Source organism: Peromyscus eremicus, chromosome 5 (genome assembly GCF_949786415.1).
Source record: "Peromyscus eremicus chromosome 5, PerEre_H2_v1, whole genome shotgun sequence".
Taxonomy (NCBI): domain Eukaryota; kingdom Metazoa; phylum Chordata; class Mammalia; order Rodentia; family Cricetidae; genus Peromyscus; species Peromyscus eremicus.
The window spans coordinates 41,220,368-41,245,091 of NC_081420.1; the positions used below are offsets into that span (position 1 = coordinate 41,220,368).

Below are 24,724 nucleotides of genomic sequence, written 5' to 3' on the forward strand. Positions count from 1 at the left end.
AAAGGCATGTGTGCTTTCCAAGCAAAGACATGAGATCTCAAGTGATAGGATTAAAGGTGTGTGCCACCACAGTCTGGTCTCTCTGTCTAATCTAGTGGCTGGCTCTGTCCTTTGACTGGTGCAACAGCAACACAAATGCTATGGGAGTAATCAGCCACTTTCAAAAATATTGGATTTAAGGCACATTCCATAAGATGAAATCCATCCATGATAAAGGAACCCAACATTGCATAGAACATGAGCCTAGGGGCAAACCAGTATTATTACGCTAAATGAATGTAGAAATAAAATGACTCCTAATGACATATTGCTATACACAGAGTGTAGAACATCACTCAATGCTCATCAGAGATGCTTCTTGCAATAGATGGGAATTAACACAGAGATCCATAACTTGACAATGTGTAGAGAATGAGAGCCCTTGGAACAATAAAACCTGAATGGAATGTCTTTATCAAACTCTTTCCCTCAAGGCTCAGAGATCTAAGAGGTGGCAGAAAGATCATAAGAACCAGAGATGGTGGGTGACTTCAAGGAAACAATGTCTTCTGGAGACAACAGGACTGATATACATATGAATGTGCAGAGAACATTAGCACACACAGGTTCAAAACGGACAATAACACAGCAACGAGAAGGGGAGGCAGAAACAAAGTCTGAACCTTAACCAAAGAGCCATTTGCAATTGATACCTGCTGGGGTAGGGAATGTCAATTTTCTTCAACGGTTTCACTGGGAAGTTTAACTCTTGGGAAGTTTAATCCAGGAAGTTTGTCAATCCAAAACAAACTGCTCTCTGTGTGTGTGTGTGTGTGTGTGTGTGTGTGTGTGTGTGTACTTTTTGTTTTGTCATTTTTTAAAATCACATTGATTTTCTTTTTTTTTAAGTTTGTCTTAATTTTCTTTTTTAAGTTTTTTGTAGTTGTTTTTCCTGTTCTGTTTTGTCTTTTGAGAATGAGTATGAAATTGCATGGGTAGAAAGGCAGGGAGGATCTGGGAGGAGTTAGGAAAGAAGAAATAAAAAGATCAAAATGTACTGTATAAAAAAATTAAATGAAGAAATTTTTTAAAAGATACCTTTTGGAGTTAGAAAGAAACACAGCTTGTATTCCTTTTGTTGCTCATTTGAGGGATGAGTTCCATTCAGCTGATTAGTTTTTAGTACACAGCAAGAGAAGACCCAGAGGTGCTGCTGAATTGAATCAATGTCTAAGAACACAGAGAATACATATATGTGCCCATTAAGAAGATATCCTCTGTGCTAGCTGGATTTTTTTTTGTCAACTTGACACATTAGAATCATTTTACAGGGGGGACTCTCAACTGAAAAGATGCCTCCATCATATTTACATTATGGAACCCTGCAGAACATTTTTTCAATTAATGTTTGATGTATGTCACAGTTTGAGTTTCTATTGCTGTGAAGAGACACCATAATCATGGAAACTGTTATAAAGGAAAACATTTAATCAAGGATGGCTTATAGTTTCCGAGGATTAGTCCATTATCATCATAACAAGAAGCATAGCAGCATGTAGTCAGTCGTGGTGTTGGAGAAGGAGCTGAGAATTCGACATATGGATCAGTAAGCAGAAGGAAGTGAATGTCACAGTAGACCTGGTTTGAGCAAAGCCCGCCCCCTACTGATGTACTTCCTCCAATAAAGCCACACCTACTCCAATAAGGGTACACCTCCTAATCTTGCCACTCCTTATGAGCCTGTGGGGGCCATTTTTATTCAAACTACCACAATGTATAAGGGCCCAGGCTACCGTGGGTGGTACTACCCCTGAGCAGGTATTCCTGTAGTGTAAAAGAAAGCCGCCTGAGAAAATCATGAGAAGCAAGCCAATAAGCAATGTTATTCCATGGCTTCTGCTTCAGTTCCTGACTCCAGATTTCTACTAGGAATTACTGCCTTGATGATGGACTGTGATGTGGAACTATAAGTCAAATCAGCATTTTCTTCCTGCCTTGTTTTGCACATATTGGTTTATCACAGCACTAGAAACTCTAACGCAACCTCCTCCTGCCTTCTGGGAACACAGTGAAGTTTGGCAGATGGGTCCACCTGTACCACGTAACATGTTAACTCCATTTCTCCACCTGTGAGTCTACAGTGGAACCCTAGTAGTTAAACTTAGGATCTATGGACAGGGAGCTGTCCTTGGAAGAAATTGAACCCCAACAGAAAAGCTTATCTTGTCTAATTGGATCTCAAACTAGGGAACCTAGGGCTAGCTGGGAGGGCAAGGTCACAACAGAATAAAAGTGGGGAAAATGCCTGTAGTGGTGTCAGTAAAATGGCTCCCACAGGCCCATTAGTGGGTGTGGCCTTGTTGGAGGAAGTGTGTCATTGGTGATGGGTTTTGAGGTTTCAGATGCTCAACTTAGGCTCAGCATCTCACTCTCCTTTTCTGTTTCCTGCTGATCTAGATGCAGAACTCTCAGCTCCTTCTCTGCCTGTGTGATGCCATGCTTCCCTCCGTGATGATAATGGACTAAACCTCTGCATTGTAAGCCAGCCGCTACCAAATGTTTTCCTTTATAAGAGTTGCCATGGACATGGTGTCTCTTTACAGGAATAAAACTAAGACAATGCCCCAGCATTTCAGTGTTCTTGGTAAATAAGGCTAATTTTTTCTATTAAATATATATATATATATATATATATATATATATATATATATATACATATATATGCTACTTTGTATTTTATAACAAGGCATAAGACTTCAAACATGCTGTGCTTTGGAAGTGGGCAGTTAGAATCAAATTCCACATGGACACTGAGCCTAATGAAGCAGAGAATTGCAAGGGGCACTGCAAATAGCTGCATGGCCGCAAAACAAACACTTAGATGGAGCAGGCAGATCTCCAGAAAGACACAGAAGGCTAACTAGGACTTGAAAATCAATAGACATGTAGCACATAGAGAGACTGAAACCATCATCCAAGACTACTCCAAAGAAAACTCGAAAAGGTTGAGAAAGTTCTACTAGCAAATTCTACTAATTCATCAAATCTCTTACAAAAAAATGAAAGAGTTGGGAATATTTCATAACTTATTCTGTGAGACTAGTATCAAATGCATACCTTCAAAAAATATATCCAGTTGGGCAGTGGTGGTTCACGCCTTTAATCCCAGCACTCGGGAGGCAGAGCCAAATATATCCAAAATTTTTTATGAATATAACCTCAAAGATCTTCAACAAAATGATAAAAATCAAACCCAGCAAGTTGTACATTGACCAAGTAGGATTCATCCCAAGAATGCAAGGTGTAACATTTGAAATCAGCTATCATATCACACTACATCAATAAAGGACGGAGCTCATGTGATCATCTAATAGATGGAGAAGATATTTGACAGAACACTATAACTCTGTGTGATACCACTCCCTCCACCCTCTATAAAATAACTCTACCAAAACCCAACTAGTAATAAGAAGGGAAGTCTTCAATCTGGTAAAGGCTGTTTACAAAACTCCCCTACTAACATGATGTTTAATGACAAAAGCTAGAACACTTTCTCTATAAGATAATAGAAAAGCAAGAATGTCTGCATCACTATTTCTACTGAACATTATAGTGGAAATCCTAGCCAGGATACTTAGTCAACCAAAAGAAATGCAAGGCATCCAGATTAAAAAGAACAAAAGAAACTATTATACAGATGATATCAACATGTGGGTAGCAAATCCTAAGGAATCCATCAATAAACCATGAGAACTGATAAATGCATGTAATGACAATGCATGATACAAAATCAATAATGCAAAATTAATTGTTTCTCTATAAAGCAGAATTGAGCAAATAAGAATGAAACTAAGAAAATTATTTTGTTTATGGTAGTATCAAAAAGACTTAAATACTTAGAAATAAATTTGACAAAATAAAAAAATAAAATTGACAAAAAAATACAGAACAGTTTGGTGTGGAGCTCACACCTGTAATTACAGTACTTGCAAGCCTGAGGCCAGAGGATTGCCACAATTTTGAGGTTAATCTGTGCTACACAGTGAGTTCCAGGATACCTGGGCTACTGTATGAGACACTTTCTTAAAAGCATGCTAATATATTCTTTAAAATTATATTACTAAAAGAAGTTAAGGAAGACCCAAATAAACAAAAACACACACCTTGTTGATGAATCAATTAGTTAATGGTATTAAGATGGCAATATTTCCTAATCTGACCCACTGGTTCAATGCCATCTCCAAAATGATCCTAACTTATCTGAAGAAACTTACCAACTGACCCTAACCATCATATGACCCAGAATAGTTTTTTTTTAAATCTTGAAAAAGAAAAACAAAGAAGACTCACACTTCACAATTTGAAACCTACAAAACCACAGTAGTCAATACAGTGTGGTATTTGAATAGAAGACTAGTGGGCCAATGAAATAGAATCAAAGGCTAGAAACCCTGAACTTATAGTCAAGGCATAAGTGTGCCAAGGCAATTTCAATGAGGAAATTTGACAAATGATACTCTCAAAACTGACAGCTATAAGCAGAAGAATAAATGAGGTCACTCACTCTGGTTGTTTGAATCAGATGTCCCCCAGAGTTGAGTGTCTGAATACTTGGTCCCCAGTTGGTGGCACTGCTTAGGTAGGGTTAGGAAGTATGGCCTTGCCGAAGGAAGTACATCATTGGGGGTGGATTTGAAAAGCTGCACACCATTCCCAGTTTACTCTCTCTGCTTCCTGCTTGTGGTTTATGATGTGAGTGAGCTCTCAGCTCTCAGCTTCTAGCTCCAGCACCATGTCTGTCATTACGGTGTTGGACTTTTATCCTGCAGAAACTTAAGCTCAAATAAACCAATCTATCTATCTATAAGTTGCCTTGGTTATGGATTATTTATTTATTTATTTTTATAGCAATAGAAAAGTAACTAATACACCGTCCTCATACTAGTTTGCAAATATTTACCCGTTGGACCAAGGACCTACATGTAAGAGCTAAAATGATAAAACTCTTCACAGAAAATATTGGTATGAATCTTTGTGTCTTTGGGTTAGACAATATTTCCTTAAATATAACAGTAAGAGAACAAGAAGTAAAAAATAGACAATTGGCAAATAAAACTCATGAAAGTGAATTGATATAGATCAGGCTCCTGCACCATAAGACCAAATCAACATGGGGCTGAGTACAGTAGCTGAGCCTGTTAAACATGGGAGGAACCATGACCAATTAGCCAATGAATTGTTTCTTCTCGATTCCTTCAGCTCTTAGAATGCTGGCAGATCTTGCTACTGGATGGATGCCTGTGAACTTGCTTTATTCTGAGAGCTGATTCATGAATGTAACTTGTTTGGTTTTACTGTGTTCTGTTTTGTAGATAATTGCTCAAGTAAACTATTAATTTAAAAGGTGTAAATAATTTTCCTTTCCACAGATGTCTCCTCTAGATTTTCTGCAGCCAGTGGAATCCACAGCAGAACTTTATGACCCAGGGAATACCTGTTAATGAGGCACAGGTACCTGAAGCCATTTAGTGCTATTGGTTTGCTGCCTCAGGGGATCATGGGTGAGTTCTCTCTAGGATTCTGAAACTGCATGAATTTATGCTTTGAGCTGATTGATTTGACCAAATTTTTTATTCAAAGAGTGTTTGGAAGGCAATTCTCCAATTATAAATTTAAAAAATCTCTCTTTGTGCATTGAGCCCATGTTGAAGGCTGATCAGTGCTGTAAAAGAGCACAGGACCTTGAGGTATGTGGTATCTAGCCAGTTCAGACAGAAACTGACTTGAGTTTGTAAGGACAGGGCTAGTATTTGATAATCAGGCAGAAACTAGAAGTGGATAATCAGGGGCTCTTTTGGATTGAAGGAGTCTACAATTCTCTGTCTTAGGTAAACAGGACACAGAGGTTCATCTAGATGTAAGGAATGTACAACTAATTTCTCCCACTCTGAGACTGCAGATAGGAGCCTTATCTTGGAGTCATGGTGGCTGCTGTGGGGAAATTTTAAATCAGATAAAATTGTTCACTCTCTAGGTACATCATAAGAGAATCAGAAACTCCCCAGGAGCTGTGAGAATGACCCCCATAAAGGAGTCCTCAGAGAATTCACTCCCTGGACAGTGACCAGCTAATTGAATTAGCCCCAGTGTGTTGATGAATGTCTTCTCACAGCAGAAATTCTTTGTCAGCACAATGTCTTTCAATTCTCATCTATGTTCTGCCGACTAAATAGCTCTCCCTAGCCTTCCGAGGCTTTGCCCTGCACCTGCCCATCCCATACCCTGACCTCCTGGTTGCAAGAGTTAACAAAAGTCCATTTGCAAAGCTCTTTCTTCTCTGTACCTGGAAGAAGAGAAGATTCTGTCCTTGAAAGCTGCTTCAATGACCCTGGGTCTATGGGACAAGCCTCTCCTCTGACTCTCTGAGTAGGGAAGCCTTCCTACCCAGGTTCTTCAATGTCTTTGCGGGGAATGGTGTTTAGTGCTGAAACTGAACAGCTAACTAGCTAACCGCAGTTTAGGCCAGTAATCAGAAAGGCTGATCAAGAAAAGGACAAGAATCCTTTGACTCCATTCGCTTGCTGAAGTGAGTGAAATGGTCGGAAAGCTTTAAAAATACTCAGAATGAATGTGTTTCCGGGAAGATGAACGGATCCCAAGGTTGACTGATAGTAATGCTTATCTGGGAGAGATGAAGTTCTCTTATTCTTGCTTGTCTCTAATGCCATGACAAGTATTATTTACAGGGGTTTGGTCTCTAGAATCTGCATCAATCCACATCAGGGATACACTTGAAAACTAATAAATGGATGCACTTTGTTGTGCTGTCTTTAGAGGCTGGCTTTGTTTAATGAACAATTTAAGAAGGATCAAGAAAGATCAGGTTAGCTGAATATAAATGTGATGGAAGTTTCTGGATAAATATTAATATGTAATTTAATAATAAAGATGAATATTACAATTAAAATACGGGAAGCATATGAATAGGTATTTTTAATAGTACACAAATGTACATCAAGTACACTAAGAAAAATGTGCTTGCTTATATCCAAATTTAAGTGAGATACAGCTAACACCTACTATGTGCTATAATAAAAAATGATAAGTGTTGAAAGTGAATAAAAATCCAAAGTTGCATACAACAGTGGAATGTGAAATGGTGCAGCTTCTTTGGTCTCGAAGTTCCTCAAATTACTTAGCACAGAGTTGAAAAAGTTTTGATAGGATCAGGAATTCTACTCCTACTTGGAAACCAGAGAGAACTGAGAATACATCTTCAAACATTGATGCTGTGGGATGGTCTGTATGTGCTCTGATTGGTCAATAAATAAAACACTGATTGGCCAGTGGCCAGGCAGGAAGTATAGGCGGGACTAACAGAGAGGAGAATTGAGAGAACAGGAAGGCGGAGGGAGACACTGCCAGCCACAACCATGACAAGCAGCATGTGAAGATGCCGTTAAGCCAACGAGCCACGTGGCAAGGTATAGATTTATAGAAATGGATTAATTTAAGATATAAGAACAGTTAGCAAGAAGCCTGCCACGGCCATACAGTTTGTAAGCAATGTAAGTCTCTGTGTTTACTTGGTTGGGTCTGAACAGCTGTGGGACTGGCAGGTGACAGAGATTTGTCCTGACTGTGGGCCAGGAAGGAAAACTCTAGCTACACATTGATAGTATTATTGTTTATTCCAGTTCCTCGAGTACTCATGAACTAATAGGCTAATAACCAAAATGCTGATGCCTATACACTAAAATTCTATTTAGATATAAAAAGAAATGAAGCTCTGATGCATGTGATGTGAATTTAATAATAAAAACATGTTTAAAGTTATGCAAAATGAAAGAAACCACTGTGCTACTGTGCTAGTCAAAAGACATTGATCACAAAAGACCAAACATTGTATGATTCAGTTTATACAAAATATCTATATCAGAGAAATGAAAAAGACAGGAAGTGGATGAGTGAATTTTAGGGGTGGGGCGGATGGGTGTTGGAGCCAGATAGCTAAGCGATGTGTAGTTTATGATTGTGGTGGTTTGAATAAGAATAACTCCCATAGGCTTATCTATTTGTATGCTTAGTCACCAGGGCGTCAGCTGTCTGATCAGAATTAGAAGGATAAACTGGGTGGTGGTGGCGCACACCTTTAATCCCAGCACTGGGGAGGCAGAGCCAGGTGGATCTCTGTGAGTTCGAGGCCAGCCTGGTCTACAAAATGAGTTCCAAGAAAGGCACAAAGCTACACAGAGAAACCCTGTCTCGAAAAACCAAAAAAAAAAAAAAAAAAAAAAAAAAGAATTAGAAGGTTAGAAGAATAAGCATGTGTGACTTTGTTGGAGTAGGTATGACTTTATTGCAGGAAGTGTGTCACTGAGGGTGGGCTTTGAGCTTTCAAAAGCCCATGACAGGCCCTATCTGTCTGTCTCTATCTGTGTAAGCGTGTGCGTGTTCGTGTGCATGTGTGCGTGTGTGATTCCTGCCTGAGATCAGGATGTAAAGCTCACAGCTACTGCTCCAGTGCCATCCATCTCTGTCTGCTAGACTAATCCTCTGAAATTGTAAGCTAGTCCTTGATTAAATGCTATCTTTTATAAACATTGTCTTGTTTGTGGTGTCTCTTCACGGCAATAGAACAATAAGACACTAGTGTAATGAAAACGTTCTGAAACAATGGTGATAGTTGACAACTCCAAACATAGAGAGCCACTGTGGTTACATTTTTAGTCATGACTTACAATACATGTGGATTTTATCTCAATAAAATAGTCAAAATCCGTTGTCCTTCTTGTCCATGTTGCTCCTTTTGAGGGTTACTACTGTGGAGAGTGTCAAGATGCTCTGATGTCACCTGACTCTAGAGTCTTGGATTCTAGCACTAGCTCATTGAACTCAGACCTGGGGTAAGTGCCTTCCCTTCCAATGACTTTGCCTTCGTTATCTGGAAATGTGGCCACACCAATCATTGTGGTGCACACCTTTAACCCCAGTGCTCAGGAAGCAGAGGCAGGTGGATCTCTGTGAATTTGAGGCCAGCTTCTTCTACTTAGTAAATTCCAGGGCAGACAGGCCTACACAGAGAAACATTGTCTCAAAACGAAAGGAAAAGAATAAAAATAAATGAAAATGTGGCCACAGTATTTGGTTGTTTTCACTGTAGTATCATATGGTTTAAAGAATTTTTTAAGAGAGGTTCATAATTAAATGAGGAGGAAGGCAGTTTGGAAATGTTTAAAGTCACGCTAATGTTGAAGTAGCTTAGCCTGGAGCAGGGCAATTTAAAAAGCAACATTAGTGTGTTCTTTGATTAACTTGCATTACTGGCTGAGAGGCAGAGAAAATCCATCTTCCTTTGGTTTGATAAGAAGCACTGTGAGCATGTTTCTGTGATTGCTTTGCTCCTCTCAAAGTGAGTGGCTGCAGGGTTCTCATTCAGAGTAGGCCCCTGTGAGGAATCTTTCTTCAACTGGATTCTGTGATGCTTACTTAGGAGGCCCCTGGAGCAGTGGTGGATGTGAGAAAAGGAAGGATCTTCCCAGAGATAAATTACAAGCTCAGCATGGGAGAAAACATGGGAGTAGAAACATGCAAAGCCTCTGGTAAAGAGATGGATGTACCCAGCAAGCTACAATTAGATGGCACTCCAAGTGCACTGCAGCCCAAGTGGTGACCAGCATAGGAGTTTTGATAGGAACCAGCTGTGGTTCTAATGTGTCCCTAAAGTTCCTGTAACAGGAAGTTAGTCCTCATACCACAATGTTGGCATCTGGGGCCTAATAAGAGGTTATTGCCCCTGTGGATAGATTGATGTCATGTTACGGGATGGCAGAGGAGGAAGCATGACACTTGGCTCATGCACTTGCACTTTGGGCCTCCAGAACTCCAAGACAAATATGTTTCTGTTCATTATAGCCTGTACTGTTTTGTTTTTAGTACCACCAGATAATGGAGGTTGTTTTAGTCAAATGCTATGAGGTAGAGATGTGTGTGTGTGTGTGTGTGTGTGTGTGTGTGTGTGTGTGTGTGTGTGTGTGATGTGTTTTACTGGGACCCAAACCCAGGGCCTTCTGCATGTTAGGCAAATTGTTCTATCTCTGAGCTCCATTCCCAGCTCTGAAGACAAGATCCAAAGCAGATCTTATTTACTATTAATTAGATCATTCTTATGACCTAGCAGGCACAAGAACATTTCTACAGATCTAGGGAATGAAGACTGGAAAGGCCCATCAATGAAAGAAAACATGGCCATTCCAGAGGGCAAAGAAGCGTTTGCAAAGGATCACTGGGCATCCCATACACATTAGGCTTGCATATGTGTATTTGCAAATGAAACCTCAGACATTCCCATGGGTAAGTCATATAAGTTGGCTGTCGTTTCCTTGTTTATCAGACTCTTCTGAGCTGTTGAGTCTTCACCCTCACCCTGTAAGCAGGAACACCAAGCATGAGAGAGCCTAAGGCCACAGGAGTAGTCAACAGTTAAGCTGAAGCTAAAGATCTTTTTACTCTGAAGGCCAATGTTATTCATAACGTACATTTCGATATGCTAAGGACATTTTATTTGATGCCTTACCCATCTCAGGCAGAGCAGGTATTGTTAAACACTAACTGATAGTGAGTACCTTGAAGCACAGAGAGCAGTTAACCACATTGCTAGCTCTGTGGCTTCATATTCCAGGATACACGTGTTGCTTTGTTCCTTTTAAGACTACATGAAATCTTAACTATTATGTTTAATGGAGATGGGATTTCTGAATGGGTGGCCAGGGAAGGATTTCTTAATGGGTGACCAGGGAAGTGACGTTCTGGTGTGACACTCAGAATGTGTGATTTTGTTCACTGCTGGCCACAAGGATTCCATACCATTTCCCTCTTGATGATTCTGAGATTATTCTAAAGTGTTTACTAATGAGAACCATAGGTGAAAGTGAAGGCCAGAAAGACATTGTACAGTGTGAAACATTAGTCTTTTCAGGTGTTGAAAGGGCTGAGATCTACCCAGAGATCATTCTCTAGAGTGAGGCTTACATGTATCCACTAAGGCTAGGAATTTTGTGGGGTTTTTTTGGCTTTAGGGGAAAAAAGAATACTTAGAAATCATTATTAAATGAGTGTGTGTTTATGTGCATAATTTCATCTTCATCTATTCCTCCTGATTCTTGATTATCATACAGAAGCCAATATTAGATCCAAGGAGACACTATGGGCTGGGCCTATTGTGTTTTCTGGAAGAAATCCTTAACTAGGAGACAGTCTTTTCATTATTCTGTATAATCTGCACAGCCGTTCTGTGCAGGTTTTCACAGCCACTAAATCAGAATGGAATGCCAAGCCTGATTTTAAGTCTGTCAAGTGGTGCGACCGTTTGAGCTGAACAGCAGTACTGAGTTTCATTTGAAAGTCCAACATTTTGGTAAGATCAAGATGACCCCTAGCACCTTTTTTCTTTGCTGGAGTTTCTCCAGCTGGGTAGGAAACACAACCCTGAAAACCATATTGTCTGCTTTGCTTCCCCCAGGACAGGTCAGCTTCCCGTTCCCCTTTCCGACCTTCAGACAACATAACTTTTCCTGGGAAAAGAACAATCAAACTCGAGGTGCAATGGTCCGAGGTGACCCTGAGACGATGGCATGGGCACAGCAAGTGGAAGGGCAGCTTGAGTGACAGCTGTGACTCCCTGTAAATCCCTTCTTTGCAAAACGGAGCAATGTTTCCCTCTTTAACCCAGAGATGTGACATGTGTCACTGTAACCAGTGGGTGCAGTGTGCACGCCATGGAGAGAGATTTTTCACTCAGCTCTCAGTTTTGGAGGCAAAAAGGCTAAGATGAGGTAGCCCCATTTGTTTATTTCTGTCTCCTTTCTGCACAAAACACAGTAGGAGGGAGGAAGCAAGAGGATGATGGGCTTTTTCCAAAACTTGCCTCTTTAAATATTTTTTGGAATGTTCTCTCCCTCCCTCCCTCCCTCCCCCTCTCTCTCTCTCTCTCTCTCTCTCTCTCTCTCTCTCTCTCTCTCTCTATCTGTCTGTGTGTGTGTGGGCATGTGTGTGTGTGAGAGAGAGAGAGAGAGACAGAGAGACAGAAGAGAGAGAGAAGGAGGGAAGGAGGGAGAGAGAAAAAGAGAGAGAAGGAGAGAGAAGGAGAGAGAGAGAATGTGGGTGTATGATATAAGGGGGACACAGGTGCCACAGTTTACATGTGAGGTCAGGACAACTCCATAACTTCACAGAGACAATTCTCTCCTTCCACATTTGTGTGGGTTCTGGTGGGTTCAACTGGGTCGTCAGGCTTTGCTGCAAGCACTTTTACCCAGTGTACCATTTCACTGACTTCCACAAGTGCTTTTTATTTTGTAGAGACAATACTTCAGTATGCTGCACAGGATCTTTACCTTCCAAATAGCTGATACCCCAGGTATGTGCCAGAATGCCTAGCACATCTGTTCTTTTTTCTAACAACCTGTTCTTAGGTGCAAATTCTCTCCATAATATCAGCACTAGTTCCTTCTTCCCAGGGTGATGCCATGGCTGCATCACCTGTGACAGACACATAATGTACCACCACTCTGGAGACTAAGCCTCCAGTACATGAATCTTTGGGGGACACATTCAAACCTAACCCAAACTATAGAAGGAAGACTTTTGACAGATTCTGAATGTCCAATAATAAGGGCATAAATCAAAGACATAAAATGTTTACATGACAAAGAACAGTTGAGGAATTGTCTTAATGGGTGTAGTTTTAAAAACATAATGCTAAATTAAAATAGGATGCTGCAAAGCAATGCATAACTATTGATGTAAAATTAAAGCCTTCAGAGGGGAGAATACTAGAAAGGTAACTGGGAAGTAGTAGAGCTTTGGAATCTCTTTGATACCTCCCACCAAAGTACTTGGCTAGCAAAGTCCACAGAAAACAGTTAAAACAAATTTAGGAACTCCCATGAACACAGCATAGTGTTATGTAAACATGACTCATCTGCCTCTGTGCCAAAGGAGAGCCTAGAGGTGTCAGATGTTGGCTGGAAAGCTGAATGAGCCAACCAGAAGATGGCAACTGAGCCCAGGAGTTTTTCCCACAGCACTTAAACTCAGAAGGATTGAGAGTTAGAATAGTCTGATATCCATCCGCTCTGGTAACTGGACCCCAGATCCCTTGGGAGCAGGGCCCATGCTCAGGGAAGCTGCCAAGCTGCTTAAACATATATGTGAGTTGAAGGAAGCTCAGGTGAAAGTGGGCAGGGGAAAGACACAGAAAAGCTGAGCAACAAGCAACCTGTACTTTAAACACTGCACAACAGCGGCAAAGACGATGCTCTGAGTGTTCAGAAACACTATCTTATGCCACCTCTTTTTAAGAGGTTTGGAAGATTAATTTTCCACACACAAAAATAAGCAATAGAAATGTATCTAGGTCAACTCCCATACTAAGCTATAATAAGGGAGAAAAAAGAATAACATTCCCACAGATAGTCAAACCACGGCAGAAACCATGCCAAAAGAAAAGATTAAAGAGTTTCAAAATGAGAGTTGTTAATAAAACGATAAAGACACGAAAGAAGAGAAGAAATCCAAGTTAGAAAAACTCAGATACGGGATAAAAGAAATCAGGAAAGAACAGAAATTATGAAGGAAATGAAGTTTAAAGTTGAATAAACACCGAACAAGTGGAAACAACAGACAGGGCCTTCCGAGAAATCAGAGAGGAAGGGAGGAAGACATTGAATGATAAGACACGAAGACAGTGTGGGTTACAGTCCAGTGAGAGCACTGGTTAGTGTACATGGATGGGGTCCTGGGTTCCACCCTAGCACTCAGCACATCCACACAAAGAGAGATAGAAAGGAGTCAAAAGGGAGGTAAAGTATCAGACAGAAAATGAAGATTCGATATATGGACAAGGGGAAACCCCTGAAGAAAGCCAAACCAAGGGAGCTGAAGAAATCAAAGGCCTATCCTTCAGTTAGGAAATGCATACGCTTGAAAGCACTAGCGTGCCTGAGAACACGGACACTCAGTAATGAACACTGAAACATGTTATGCTCAGAGCACTAACTTTCACAGAAAACAAAAAGAAAAGTGTCTTTTGAAATGCTTGTCAAACCTAACAAGTGATTTGCAAGGAAAAAGAAAACTAGATCAACATATGCCTTCTCATTTATTTTTCATTTTTAAAAATATTTATTTATTTTTATTTTATGCATATGAGTGTTTTGCCTTTATGTATGTATACCATATATGTGCCTGGTTCCTAAGGAGGTCAGAAGAGGGCCTTGGAGACCTTGGAATTGGAGTTTACAGACTGATGTGAGCTGCCTGATACAGGTTCTGAGAACCAAACCTGGGTCCTCTGCAAGAATAGCAAGTGGTCTTAACTGCTGAGCCATCTTTCCAGCCCCACATTAGACTTTTTAGTAAGAGTTTTGTGAAAATAATTACATACTAAGGATTTTGGGGGTTTACGTATGTATATGTGTGTGTATGTGTTATTTGTACATGTGTGTGCACACACACGTGCGTACACACATCTATGATCATGCCTGGAAGCCAGAGGATGACATTTGGTGTCCTGCTCTGTCACTCTCCACTTTATTCCTTTGAGGCAGGGTTTTCCACCAATCTGGATGCCAGGCTGGTAGCCAGCAAGCTCTTGTGATCCTCCTGTCTCTGCATCTCCATTCTCACAGTCCTGGAGTCACAGGTGAGTGCAACATTTTCTGTGTTTGCTAGGGATTTGAACTGAGACTTATAGCAAGTGCTCCTACCTACTGAGCTATCCCTGGAGACCTGCAGTCAATGATTCATATCCACAAAAATTGTGGCTTTCAAGTCTAAAGGTTGCAGAGAGCCTGTTATCAACATTCAAGAATTCAGGGGCTATTTTCCCCAAGACTACCTCCTGAGGAATAAGCTTTAGACCTCATTTCTACTATAGGGACATCCACAGGAGAGGTGGCCATGACTTACCAGTTGGTGACTGGATGGGTATTTGAAACAATGGTGATATGCTCAGATCATACAGGTCAATGCTTTCAAAAGATGGAGAAATGGGAAAACTATATGCAAAACCAATCTTAACTGCTCTCAATAAATGTGAACTACATGAAGTAAGAACTAGGAAATATATGGAACAGATATTACGGACTGTTAGTGTGTGGTAAGGGGCAGGCAAATGGAAACTTCTGGGCTATTTAGTTCTATCCATTGCTTTGACAATTAGGGCTTTACAAGAAAGAAAGAGAGACCAACCAAGAAACAAAAGCGAGCAAGAAAAATACCCGTAGTTTGGGATTTGAGTTGGAAGTAGAACCATGAACTCATTAGATTTATGTTAAACATTGTACGTGTGTTTATGCTTGTGTTTTTTTATCCCTGTCCATGGAAGAAGCTGAGAAAGATTGACCATTAGTATAATTAGGATTCCCAAGCACCCAGGCTTTAGTCTTAATGTATGAATTGTCACACACACACACACACATACACACACACACACAAAAAAAAAACAAAAACAAAAACAAAAACAAAAACAAAAACAAAAAACCTTCCTAGATTTCTAAGAAAAATGACTGATTTCAAGCTCCAGGAGTGTACAAGACATGATTGGAATACCTGGCTCTTCCGGTTATTGAGAAAGCTGTCCCAGGTTATCTGAGCTCATTGTCAACCTGGCTCTTCCAGTTACTGAGAAAGCTATCCGGGGTTACCTGAGCTCATCATCAAATTGAAAAGGAGGTTCTGACCTTCTTGTCAAAGAAGGGGTTATTTGAGCTTCAATAGGATAATGGTTGCAATTGACTGAAATCTCTCAGGTATGTTTAAATCATGACTTTGTAGCATTTTAAAGAAAATGATTACTTTGGGATGATAACCGAAACCAATGAACTTTCTTGAAAACTGCTAAGTAAAGAATAAAGCATGTGTTTTGGTTTTTCAAATTGAACTAGGTACTATAGGAAAATATTAAAATAAGGTAATGAGGGAATAGGTCAAATATACTTCAATTAATGAATGAAAAATTGGAATATTCCAATGGTATACTGTACCTGAAGTTTTCCTGGTCCTGCCTGGCCCATGGTCAGGACAAATCTCTCCCACTAGCGTCCCCCAAGTAAACACACAGAGACTTATATTACTTATAAACTGTATGGCTGTGGCAGGCTTCTTGCTATCTGTTCTTATATCTTAAATTAACCCGTTTCTATAAATCTATACCTTGCTACGTGGCTCGTGGCTTACTGGTAACTTACATCTTGCTACTCATTGTGGCAGCTGGCAGCATCTCTTTGCCTCAGCCCTCCTGTTCCCAGAATTCTCCTTTCTCTTTGTCCTGCCTATACTTCCTACCTGGCTACTGGCCAATCAGCGTTTTATTATCAATCAATCATAACAATACATTCACAGCATAGAGAACATCCCACAGCAGTATACCTCCCAAAAAGTTGAGACATCTCACCATGAAGCATCAACAGCTGCTAAAATTACAAAAAGGACAGAGGACAGGGAGGGAGGGAAGGAGGGAGGGAAAGAGGGGAGGGAGGGAGGGAGGGGAGAGAGAGAGAGAGAGAGAGAGAGAGAGAGAGAGAGAGAGAGAGAGAGAGAGAGAGAGAAGAGAGAGAGAGACAGAATACCATGTATCATATTGCCAAAGGAATCAAATTGGAGTGTCCAAGCTCTGGATCTAGGTTCCATTATGAGAAATTACAGAGCTCAGAAGAAACACATTCAATTACACCACAGGTGTACATGAAGTTAGGAAATCCCAGGTTGGGGGAAGTGTTACAAAGTTTAGATGTTTTCTTTTGCAAGTGGATAAAAATGGGTAAAAGATTATATGGAGAACATGGATAGAACCTCTGAAAAGCCTAATTATCTGTTCTTTCTGAACTGAAGTCTTTACAGAAGAACTTGTCTTTCCTTTTTTAAATAATATTTATTTTTATTTTATGTGCATTGGTGTTTTGCCTACACATACGTCTGTGTGTGTGGGTGTTGGGTCCCCAGAACTAGAGTTACAGACAATTGTGAGTTGCCATGTGGGTGCTGGGAATTGAACCCAGGTCCTCTGGAAGAGCAGTCAGTGCTCTTAACTGCTGAGCCATCTCTCCAGACCTGAGGAGCTTATCTTTCAAAAATGGAAAACTATACATTCAATTTATGTGGTTTCTACACCTGTTTTGTTTTACCCAGAAATGGTTTTTAAAATTGCTAACAAAATAACTACAATTTACTTATAGACCCATATGAGTGAATATGTAAATATGAAATCCTGCAAAAACAAAAACAATATTCATTAAGTTCATTTCTCTTTCTAGGGAGTTGGTGGAAAATAGAACCAGGGCAGACAAAGCCAGAAGGTGTTTCCAGTTTATCTGCTGTGATTTAACTTCACAAAAGACCTGATGTAAATACATCAAGATCTTAACAGTGATCCATCTGGGACATTATATGCAGGTGTGTGCATACTATTCTCTCCAAATCTTTCTTTTTGGGTTCTAAATATTTAATCCTGTAAATTCATATAATGAACAATGCAATTCTCAGAAAACGATTTTTTGCTACTGATGTGGGGTGGCATATAAATAGAAGATATAATCACTGTTAGGTTGGATACCATACTTAACAGAAAAAACAATGTAAGCCTTCTTGGTGGATTAGTTTCTACGAAGAGAAAAAAAACTTGACTATTATGTACACAGAAAATAGAATAAATATTTTCTTTCAGCTGAGTCTGAAAAAACAAATCCACAGCTGTCTAAAAGCATACAGCAGTTCCTTGGTTTGCAGGATGGGTGAGAAAGTTAAATGAGATCCAGATGAAATGAAAGGGGTGTCTTTGATACCTTCCTATTTGGGATTTTGAGATCAGGAATCCTCCCAGCCTAACATCTGTATTAGTAGGACTATCTGTGTCTGTGAATGTGTGTATAAGTAAACAGAATTATTTATTGACTTCCTAGTATCTGAGGTGATTATCATCAGGTGGAAAAATCATCATTATTGTGTCACACTAATGGTAATTGGCCATTCAACACTTTCTTCCTATATGGCCTCAGTGATGTCTGCCGTGATAGAGAATGTCAAACAGACAATACCTAGAGTAAACATTTTACTTCAGTCTCTATAAACACCACAAGAATAGGAATCAAAGAAAAGCACAGGCAAATTCTGCCCCGTCAGCCTCCTCTGGGTGCAAGCTCCCTCTTGGTGACTCACGGAGGAGAAGACAAGCAGACACAGAGCATCAGGGCCCTTGCAGATTTACCAGGCAGGTAGCTGCACAGTCTTTCCATCGCCATCTGGATCGAAGAGTTGTGAACTTCAGCCAGCTGTTCAATCACAGATACCACCACCACGCACCCTGCAGGGAGCAGAAGAACATGTCAGCAGGTCTCACTGGGATGGAGGGGCTAGGGAAGGGAAATAGAAAGACTGGGTCCTGAAGGACACCAACTGAAGCACAAAACTTCTCCAGCATACCTAAACGCACTGGGCTTTAAAGTGCAATGAGGAGACTGTGGGATGAAGGCTCAGAAAATCTGGGGTTGTCAGAGTAGTTTCAACCCTTTGAACTATGTGACTTTGGGGAAGTCATTCATCTGGCTTAAACCCTAGAGAAACTAAGAGAAAGAGATGATGTTTAAATGAGATAGGGTGAGGAGAGTTGTATATAATACATAGGTACTAGCTTCTCAAATAGCCACTTGCTCCTCTGCAATAGGTGTCTTTGTTATCTGTAGATCATTCCTATCCCACAAAATTGTGGCCTGTGACCTAAAGTCATTTTTCTAATTTTGAGCAGTAGTGAACATTTCCCAGAAGACCTGGGAATGAGTTCCAGACTCAATATCTTCCCTTTTTAAGCTTTGGTTACCTTATAAAGCAGGAAATAAGATGCTTTCTACAGTGCAAGTATGATGATTAACTGCGATGATGATACAACTGAGTGCGCCTTTAGAACACAACATCCTGTGAAACATCTCAGGCTACAAAGCTCACAGTGAAAAGTGTGAACCAGATGTTATGAGTGTCCAGAAGCAAACTTGAGCACATCAGGAATATATTCTTTCCCTTACTTTGGTATAGGAGAAGTATGACTCCCCAAGGTTGCTAAGCTCTCTTTTCTTGAAGGTTCTATTACTTGCCTCAATCTACCAAGCTGCTGGATGGGTACAAACATTCTTTTCCTATAAGAAAGATACTCCTTCTTCATAGAAAAGCATTGTCTTGGCCCAAGATCTGTAAGTGTGTGAGAAGTTGCTAGACTTTATCCTCTTAGGAAAAGTAGGCACTTGTTAGACGATTTGTAGTCCACAGTTCCATATGAAGATGCTAACTAGAAGTGAGACCGAGAAAATCAGCAACCAGGGGCCCTCAATTTACATACTAATGTCATTAAAGTCAAATTCCCACCATGGTCCCTGGGAGAAAGTGAGCAACGCCATCAGGCATTTCTAGGCAGAAAGAAATAAGCCCTATAAAAGGAGAGGATACCATGAAGAAGTGAGAGCGATCCACCTCTCTAGATACCGAAGTGCCTGAGAGAACTTTGCTTACAATTGCTCTGTTTCCTCTGACTGGGGAGGTGGTGCTCACTAGACATGAGATACTGAGACCTGTGCAACTGCCATCTTGCTGGGCTGACAGCACCTACTTGGTGTGTTTAATAACATCAACCATTGAGTGACTGTATTTTTTAATGAATTCACAACCCTTGAGGGTTTTCTCATAATGCCATGAATTTAGTAGCTGACATTCTATGGCCTCAAAATCATTTTCATGTGTATCAGTTCTGTTTTAAAAGTATAAACACAATGCAATCTCATTTTAGAAAACAGTGAAGACATGAAACAAGATAGCAAGATAATAACCCACTCAACTTATCTGATATGACCAATTGCACTTCGTTTTGTGTTTATCAAGTATATTTAAAAAAATTGAAGTGCAAATGGAAAATGACAAATAGTTTTACTTCAGTGTAGTAAGAGGCTGCAGTGCAGTTGAAAAGGAAAAGGCTTTGAATAAAACAAAACACAAGGTTCAAATACTGGATCGGCCATGGGCAAACACTCTGACTTTGAATGGGCTGTCTACCTTTTACAACTTCATTCTTGAGTTTAGAGTGGACTCTACCTTCCTTAACAGTGGAGTAGGGTCTCCCTCTCTCTTTGAATGACTAGCCCTGTGCCTGGTTCATAAAATAGGGGCAAGGACTGTTTGCTGGTTTGAAGTGAGCCTATTTAAGAGCTTGTCAGGAACAATCTGATCACCAGTAAGGGTTTTCCTGGGAAAGGGTTAATGGCTACTTCTACAGCTGCTTCCTAGCTCCATTACCTTACTGGTCTATTTCAGTTCCCACTTCTGGACAACAGGTAGCTTCCTTTGAGCCAAATAGCAGATTCTATTGGAAACATGCATTACATGCAGCTCCTAATCAGACCAGCATGTAGTGAGGAGCAGCCTAAGAGACTGCTCTGAATCACTTCCACATTGATGCCCAGGGTTGATTCAATGTGGGGTGAATATGGGGATCTGGAAGTGACATTAGAAGGCTTAGTACTATCACCAAACACAGATTCCACTGGAAATTGCATTCAATACTCAGCCTGTTGCTATTATGATTCCAGACACCTTAAATACAAAGGAATTCTGTTATTACCCCACATAAAATTTGCTATAGTTTTCATGAAAAATGTTTTCAGTCTGAACTCTTAAGCAGATGCAAAAGAGCATGAGTGATTTTCATGACTGAAGTGAACCAGGAGTATTTAAAAGTTAGTTCTAGACCCACTGTGAGAGCAGAGTAATATTTATCAAAGGAATAAGGCTAAAATTTATCTTGACTTGACAGGATTTTCTTATTAAAAACAAGAAAATAAAGGAGCATAAAAACATTTGTGAGTTGCCATGCTGCCTCTATTTCCCTTAAGATGCCATTCTTTGAGATATTGAACCTTAAGAGGGATCAGAAATTAGCATGTCACTCTCCTCCAGTAAATCTGTATCATGAAGTAAACTCATTTAGTCCCAGCTCTTCCTCAAAGGCTCAGGTTTTAGAAGCTGTTTTTCCTCTCCTTTGCTGCCAATGGTCACTTCCAAGCCATTTGAAACCTTCCACAAAATTCTTTTGAATCTTTATCTTCTCTACCCAATCAGCATCCATATCACGCTCTTCTCCCTTATCTCATAACTGCATACAGACATCTCCCTTATCTGTGACAGACACATTCTAGAACCCACTTAGGTACCAAAACCTGCAGATGCTCAAGACCTTCCACCTATATACACCCTCCCAGATCCTGTAAGTCACCTCATGGTTACTTGTAACACCTAATATGATGTGTATAGCTTGCAAATAGTTATTATACTGTATTGCTCAGGAAATAATGACAAAAGAAAAAAATATGTGCATGTTCAAGACAGACAATTACAAAATATTTTGATCAGAGGTCGGTTGAATACATGGGTCTGGGAGCCATGGACATAAAGGACTCGCTGTCCTGACAGCCTTGGACTGGCACCAGATACTGCTCTGATATGGACTTCCTGGAGAGCAGTCAGTCATGTTTTTTCTTCCACTCCAGAGACAGCACCACGCAGGAGCACCACACATGTTTACTAAAAGAGTGAGTAAAGAAAACAAGCTTAGGAAACACACTGTCCCTGTGGGGAGAGGGACTACCTCTCCAATAAGACATACATCAGAAACCTAAGTCAGGATATTGGTGGCTAGAAAAACTAGCTCACTGCTCCTCTCTTTTCTTCAGGTTGGGCAGATAGGGAGGAGACATGACAAAAACCTGCAAATAGTTTCTCCCAAATCAGAGGAGTCTTGTGACATTGACAAGAAACTTGCTCTATGCAAGAAAATGCTAGAACTTGATGGGCCCCAGGTAAACAGAATGATCCCCATTAGTGTGATCCTCATCTAAGGGGCATTCCCAATCCATTTCCCAAATACCTAACAACTTGATGCTAATTAGCAGCCAAAGGACTGGTGAGAGGAGACTTTGCTGAGACCATGCAGAGCAGAATTAGGAAATCATTCTCAGCAGAGAAACAAGACCTACAGCCTGAAAGAGCAAGGCGGACTTCCCCCATGGTTCCCACAATTTAAATAGTAACACATTTTCTTTCTCCTGCCTACTTAAAAATCATAGCTTGCTATAAATTAATAGCCCAATAGACATGCTAGGATACAAGGTGGGGAAGCCAAACATTCATTCAAATCAGCAGGAGTGTTGGGGAAACATGGGACATAAAGGGGTGTTTCTTGGAATTTGATTTTAAGAATGTTCATTCCAGTGGACCCATGGATTGGGATTTCTCTTTCTTGAGAAATCTACTCCAACACTTATTTGCATTTGTTTTAAACCATGGCTTAAAGGATGCATACAAAGTGCCCCGGGCTCTGTGGAGACCGGTCTGCTTCTTTGTAGTATGGGTACAGGCTTTCCGTTTGACTTTGACTCAAAGAAATCCATCAAAGACTCGTGATGGTTGCAGTTCCTTAGCACTGCTGGCTAAAATTGGAAAATCATTAGGTAGATAAAAAGGAGCCAGGCCCCAGGGGTGGAGAGAGAAAAGATAAAGAATGAGAAACGCCAGTTGTCTCTGAAGGCCAAGCGAACCCTCCCACTCACATCACTGCCTAGTGAAGAGTTAGGATCAAAAGGACCCCACAGATGTGCAGGTAATGGGGTTTGAAACACTGAACACCCTGGCTGGGAACGGCTTTGATGCAGGGCTTCATCTTCACCTCCCTCCAGTAGGCTGCACTCCCTTCCAGTTGAATTGTTAATTTGTGGTCTGCAGCGAAATGTGTTGCATTCTTCAGCAGCAAGAATGAAGGGATCCTCTAAGTCTAATAAGAGCTTTCCCTGCCTTGACAAGCTAACAATTGTTTTCCTGGGAGAGACATGTGTGCGGAGTAATTCCTCCCATTACAGATTACTTGCTGGCCTCTAATAAAAGGCCTGGCTTTGTTCAAGTGTGTTTGTCCAACCTGGCGTTGAATTCAGAAATGAGGACCAGGAGAGCTATGCGTTTTACTCAGTGGTCACTATCTAAGACCTCATATATAGCAAATCTCTTCCTATCTGGAGTCTGGAAATAGTGAGTGTAATGAAGCAGACACCCCTGATATAGCAAGGAGAGAAGCAAATGGGCCTGAGTATAACTACCTGCCTCAGGGATCCACTTCTGGCCAAGCACCTTAGGAAGACTGCGCACTGTGGCCTGGAATCCTGCCTGTGTGGTACATTAAAAATGCTGACCAGCTCAACATTTCTATGTCTCATAATGGGTGGAACTTATTTCACAGCCCTTTAAGTCTGTCCTCATAACTTGCTTTGGCAAATAGAATGTTCAGGAAGTGACAGTGGCTTGGGATAGAACCCGTGCCTCAAGAGGTTTTGTGGCTGTCAGTGACATTTGACCTCTTGTAGGTTGCAGCCAAGAATGTGAGTTAACCTGCTTAAGGAAAATTAAGGCACCCCAGCCATAGGCCTGCCAACTACCAGTTTTATGAAAGAGGGCATTATGGATCATTCATTCCTGCCATTTCCCCATCTACCAGGTGTGTATAGCTGCTCAGGCCGGCCCAGGGTCTTTCGGCTGCAGGTATTCAATAGGACCTGGCCCACAGAATCCTGAGCAAGCAAATGATCCCTGTGTGAGTGGGGGTGTTTGTGACACAGAGTTGCAGGGCTACAGTGACAAGCTAATAGCATGAACATGGTGCCTGCAGCAGGAACACATTTAACAAACATTATTTCCCCTCTGCTGAGGCAGCCACAGGGGACAGACAGACAGACAGACAGACTTTTCATGAACACTTTTTGAGACCAAAGCTCAGAAATTTACCTGTGAAAAATGCATGTCATTACCCACATTTTTACCTTTCTAGAGCTGAATTTACTTTTATTGCAGGTATCTACCATTTTTCTACATTTGGGTGGATTCTAAGGCTCTGTGTCCTAACCTACCTGCTACTTGGAATATTGCTTTTGATGAGAAAATACTCAGCGAGTTCCAAACTGCCAACTGTGCCAAGAATATTGGAAAGAAGAGAGCACCATATTCAGTAGTTGCTGGGGAAATCAAGAGCTGGGGCCAAGCAGGGGTCAGGCGAGGCAAGAGAAGGAATTAGGCTGTGTAAGAGACTTAGGGTAATGCTGTACCTAAGTCACCAATACATTAAAAATGAGTCATGGGGCCGGAGGGATGGCTCAGTGGTTAAGAGCACTGGCTTCTCTTCCAAAGGACCCAGGTTCAATTCCCAGCACCCACATGGTAGCTCACAACTGTCTGTAATTCCAGTTCTAAGAGATCTGCCTCCCTCACACAGACATATATGCAGGCTAAACACCAATGCACATGAAATAAAAATAAATAAATCAAAGATATTTTTTTAAAAGAAGGTGAGTTGTAAAGAAATGATGTTAAGATACTCTGCACCATCAATCCCCTTACTCTGTAGCACATACTTATTAGCACCTGCAGGATGTGCTCAGAGGCTTGAGAATAGGAGAATGGGAGAAGTTTATGCATCTGTGTTTATAAAATAACATTCTATTAACTTCTTTCTTTGTGATATCTGATGGATTTGACATTGGGGCAAAAATACCACAAATGATGTATTCTTTCCTCTTCTATGAAATTACATTTATTGGAATTACTTCCATCTTAATATTTTATGGAACTCACTACTGAAACCATCCAGCCTTTGAGATTTCCTGTTCAT

General features: G+C 40.7%; 1 protein-coding gene across 1 annotated transcript in view; it reads right to left on the reverse strand.

Moving 5' to 3' along the window:
• Aoah (acyloxyacyl hydrolase) overlaps positions 1–24,724 on the reverse strand; it is a 209,211-nt gene that overhangs the window by 166,284 nt on the left and 18,203 nt on the right. Inside the window, exon 2 of the mRNA XM_059262392.1 lies at positions 18,245–18,340. Coding sequence (XP_059118375.1) covers positions 18,245–18,340 — 96 coding nt within the window. The remainder of the gene's footprint in view (positions 1–18,244; positions 18,341–24,724) is intronic.